Source organism: Chrysochloris asiatica, unplaced genomic scaffold (genome assembly GCF_000296735.1).
Source record: "Chrysochloris asiatica unplaced genomic scaffold, ChrAsi1.0 scaffold00100, whole genome shotgun sequence".
Classification (NCBI taxonomy): Eukaryota; Metazoa; Chordata; class Mammalia; order Afrosoricida; family Chrysochloridae; genus Chrysochloris; species Chrysochloris asiatica.
In genome coordinates, this window is record NW_006408618.1 from 11,803,663 (window position 1) to 11,808,895 (window position 5,233).

The 5,233-nt window shown below is 35.8% G+C and overlaps 1 protein-coding gene across 2 annotated transcripts in view; it reads left to right on the top strand.

Moving 5' to 3' along the window:
* Positions 1-5,233, top strand: part of SOAT1 (sterol O-acyltransferase 1) — a 103,242-nt gene that overhangs the window by 71,590 nt on the left and 26,419 nt on the right. For both annotated transcript variants that reach the window (XM_006867091.1, XM_006867092.1), the window contains 2 exons: positions 2,456-2,604; positions 3,757-3,816. In XM_006867091.1, the coding sequence (XP_006867153.1) occupies positions 2,456-2,604; positions 3,757-3,816 (209 nt within the window). The remainder of the gene's footprint in view (positions 1-2,455; positions 2,605-3,756; positions 3,817-5,233) is intronic.

Below are 5,233 nucleotides of genomic sequence, written 5' to 3' on the forward strand. Positions count from 1 at the left end.
GTAAAATGTAATCAAATGTGTTCTTGAGATGGTCTCTAAATTCATTGGAATTTGTTTAAGGTCATGTTTTGGCTTTTGTGGATTTGTTTTTATTTTCTTCATCTTCAGCCTAAACTTGCTTATGAGCAATTGATGATTGTTCCACAGATGACCCCTATCATTCATCAGCATCATTCCTATCACCAAGCTGTGTTTTCCAACTACTGATCCACCTCTTCTTTTTTTCCAACCTTTGCATTCCAATCAACAGTAGTTATCAATATATCTTGATTGCTTGTTTGATCAATTTCAGAGTGAAGCAGTTGGTAGAATTCTTCAGTTTTATCATCTCTGACTTCTTTAGTGGTTGGTGCATAAATTGGAATAATAGTGGCATTAACTGCTCTTCCTTGTTGTTGTTGTTAAGTATAGGGTTTACAAGGAGCTGCAGGTAAGCTTGAACTATCAACCATGCAATTCAAACCAGTCCAGCGCATTAACCCACAGTGCCACCATTTGTGGTTCCCAGCATAGTAATCCATACGATTTGATTGTCAGATTCATAATGGCCAATATCAGACCATTTCAGTTCATTAATGCTTAGGATATTGATCTTTATGCATTCCATATCATTTTTGACAACTTATAAATTTTCTTGATTCATACTTCCTACATCCCATGTTGATTATTAATACTTGAAGCTGTTTCTCCTCATTTTGAGTTGTGCCCTATCAACAAATGAAGGTACAGAAAGCTTTAATCCATTCTCCTTATCATGATAATCTCTGCTTTAAGTAGGCTGGTCTTCCCCAGTTGCATTTTGAGTGCCTTCCAACCTGAGAGGCATTATATCTGACAGTATTCTATTGCTATTCGTAAGGTTTTCAGTGACTTAAGCACTCAGGAGTAGACTACTTCCCCTTCTTCCTGGTCTGTGTTAGTATGTGAGTTCCTGAAACATATTCACCCTGGGTGACTGTGTTGTTGTTATTAAGTGCCGTTGAGTCAATTCCGACCCATAGCGTCCCTGAATAAGGTTTCCAAGGAGCAGCTGATGAGCTTGAACCTCCAACCTTGCAGTTCAAACTTTGCAGTCTGGCACATTAACCCACACCCTACTGGTATTCAAAATACTGGTGGCATAACTTACAGCATAACAACAACTTGCAAGCCACCACAGGATAACAAACTGAAAGACAAAACCTACATATGTATTCTCTTTTGGCTAAAATTCATCATGTCTTCCAATCAGCTCACTCTTGCTTTCTTTGTTTACTAAACTTCAATGTATTTTTGTTCTGGTGTGGTGCTGTAGGATAAGGACTGGTGTGCTAGCCGCAAAGTTTGTAGTTGAAACCTACCATTACTCACCAGAAACCGTATACAGCCCTTAACAACAAGGAGTCATTGGAGTCTTGGATGGTGATAATACTGCTCCTATGACCCTTATGTAGTCTACTTTGTGTGTCTTATTTTCTAACTCCATCAACTTCTTGTGATAATCTAGAACCTTAGTGTATTCTCACTGCTTAGGACCAGGAACAAAACAAAGTTTCAAAAATACTTTATAGTGGCTATGTTGATATTTTTAGACTTTTTGTGTTTTTAAAGTACTTTCCCCAACTTTTTTAGTATAACAGAATTTAGAATTAGACTTAAACACAGATTTAACCATAGGAAAAGACCCTTTTTTTTCCTTGAAGAATTAGTTATTAATACTTTGTTTTCCTTTATACGTTGGTAAATCCTACCAGTTTTTAAATAATCTAATTTACATGGTGAAAACTGCAGTAAGTGGCTTATCATAAAATAACTTGTATTGAGCAAGTTGTTTTTTGTTTCATACTTATTCAAAAACTGCATATTTTAGGATTTTAGGATTAGCTTAAAACAATTTTATGAAAAATAATCTTTATGATGAAAGTTGTATTTACTTAGGCTAAATACAGTTATGGAGATTGGAGTAGATGTTACTGTATAAATATAGGTATAATATAGAACTGCTATGTTTTGAAATGTAAACTGGTGGAGGGGTAGCTTGAAAGAAAGGAACTTAATATTATGCCTTTATATGCATAATGAGATCGTTATGTAGGACTATTATAATGCTTTTTTCTACCTTTTTTTCCCAACTTAAAATGAATCGAAAAATAGTATGCTATTTTTATCAATGTTTGTGTACTTTTTGATTTTTACATAGTTTAGGAGTTCACTTAGTAGGAGAATTACTTTGGTGTCTGTATTTGATAAGAGTGTTTTAAAAGAGTATAAATGTTGCTTTTTCTTATAATCATTTCTAAAACTACAAGTCAGCTGTAGAAATCAGTTTTCTGTTTTAACTCTTGTGAACTCAGTCACTTAGCATAAGTTTCTTTTAATTCTGCCTTGTTCCAGAGAGCTCTGTAGAAAATGTTAATGACCCACTAAGCATGCTTTAGTCCCTAATCTTTTCTTTATTTCGTTTGAAATTCTGTAGCAATTGAAACCATTTTTTATGAAGGAAGTTGGCAGTCACTTTGATGATTTTGTGACCAATCTTATTGAAAAATCAGCATCATTAGACAAGGGTGGCTGTGCTGTCACATCTTTTTCTGGTTTTGAAGGAGAGAACAGCCATCGAGCTAAGTAAGTATGCCTATCATTTTCTTTTAATGTGATCATTAGTATAACCTGGTGGTTATTTAACCACTTGAAGCAATAGTTTCTTCATTTCAAAATGTGGATAATAACAAATGTGCATACCTCATTTAAAACTTTGGGGATAATGAATCCTGGTGTGGCATGGTGGAATAATGTTATGAACTTCAAGGTTGTTTCAACTCCAAGGTCTTCAATTCATATTCAGCCAGCTGCTCCTCAGAAACCTATTCAGGGTTCCTAGGAGTCAGAACCATGGCACTTAACAACAGCAGAGGCACATTATGACCTCAGGAAGCGTGGTTGTTAGAGAGGAATGCTGAGCTCCCCATTTCAATGAAGTGTTCCATTACCTCTTCAGGATCCCTGGTAGTGTAGTGGATTAAGAGCTGAGCAGCTAACTGCACCATCAGCTGTTTGAATCTACCAGCCTTCTGCAGAAGAAAGAGGAGGGTTTCTGCTCCTGCAAAGATTTATAACCTCGGAAATTCTATTCAACGTCTCTGTGAGTTAGAACAGACTCAGTGGCACTTCACAACAACAATACGTCTCCAAGGAGCTCTGGTGTTCCTGTGGGGTGGTAGGCATTGGGTTTCTAACTGCAAAGTCAGCAGTTCAACCCACCAGCTGCTCTGTAGAGAAAGGTGTGGCTATCTTCTCCCATAAAGGTTTACACTCTCAAAATCCCTACGTGAGTATCTCTGAATCAGAACTGACTTAACTGCAGTGGGCAATATCTTTCCTCCTAGTCTGGTAGCGTAGTGGTTATGAATCAGGCTGTGAACCTCAAGGTCAGCAGTTCAAAACTACCAGCCATTCTGCAGGAGAAAGATGAGGCTTTCTGCTCCCGTAAAGATTTACAGCCTCAGAAACCCTGTATAGGGTCGCTATGAGTCGGAACTGACTCCATGGCACACAGCCACCAGATAGATAGTTAGCATTTACCTACCTACATCATAACAGTATTCAGAAGGAAGAAATTAAATAACACACATAAAGCCCTTAATACCTGCCTCATCGTGAGAAAAGTTAATTAATGTTAGATGCTGAAGTAGGTAGTACTCTTCCTCTTACAAATAAGTTAAAATTTCTTAGAATACTTGAAGTACTTACAGTTTGTTTTAATTTTGCTCTTTCCAGAGATCTAAGGGCACCTCCAGAACAAGGAAAGCTCTTTATCGTAAGGCAATCTCTGTTAGAGTGAGTACTTTTAATTACTTATGTTAATTTTTGTTTGAATAAAATAAATAAAAAACCCTACTACTCTGATGTTAGAATCACTGCTTAATTTGAATATTTAATGAGTTTGCTCTACATTCATATAAATTTGTAGTTTGGGTATTTCTTTTACATTCTTTCTCATCATCTGTTCGTATTCTTTGGGATCATCTGTTTCTGTGTCTGTGTCTGTTTCAAAGGATGGAGGGGTTAATATTATCTGGTGTCGGTTAAATTCCTTTAAGTCCTGTCACTGAAAACCAGTTACCAAGATCTAGAACAAGATCTAGGCAAAACCCTTCTTCATGGCAAAACACCTCCTGGTGTGGTGCTGTAGGATCAGCACTGGTCTGTGAACCACAAGGTCATCATCAGTTGAAACCGATGAGGTGTTCCTTGGAAACCCTTAAAGGGGGACTCAAGCGTGACAACAGTAGTGAGGTTGGCACAAGATCAGTGTTTCATTCTGCTGTGCATAAAGTTGCTAGGGTCGGTACCAACTTGGTGGCACCTAACAACAACCTTAAAGAGGAACCGACTCGATAGCACTTAACAACAACACATCTTCTTAATATATAGTTCACTTTGTTTCATCTCTTCTTTGGCTGGTCAGTTTAGAAACCTGGTCATTTTCTAAAATAATTAGGATACTGATAAATAGTTTTTTGAAAGCAATATTAAGAAATAAAAATTATTTGTGAGCACCTCATTTGCAAACTGAAAATTATAGGTGCACTTCCAGTAGATGATGAATATTTCTTCTTTACGCTTTTTGAGTATATCATTTATTTACTTATCTCTTTTTTTAAAGATTGCTGAAATTTAAAACCTGCATTTGAATAGGCCATCTGAGTTGGTTAAAAGTTTTTTTTAAGAGTATTAATATGCTTTTCTTTTAAAATTGCTTATCAAAACTTGCTTTCTGTAAACGAGATTGATGTGTATTATTTAACCTTGATGAGAAGGCCAAAGTTTTCAAAGCATATAATATAGAATTCCATTTCAGTGTTTTACAACACTGTTGTTTGAAGAGATTTTCCTTTTAAAATTTGTTTCTGAGGTAAAAATCAGTAAGATTTCTCATAAAAGGGAACATAGAATAATTTCTATTATTAAACTAAAATTTTAATATTAGAATTGTACAAAAACATTATACAAAGAAAAAAATGAGGTATACTGTGAAAAAAATCAACCAAGAAAATGGAACACATTTTCTTTAGTTCTGAAGGGGTTTTTTATTAGAATTTGAAGATTTTTAATCCAGAGATTTAATGGTACTCTAGATCCTCTGAGATCCATATTTGTGCCTGTTCCAAAGAGAGGTGACCCAACGGAATGCGGAAATCATCGGACAATCTCTTTGATATCTCAAGCGAGTAAAGTTTTGCTAAAGGTAATA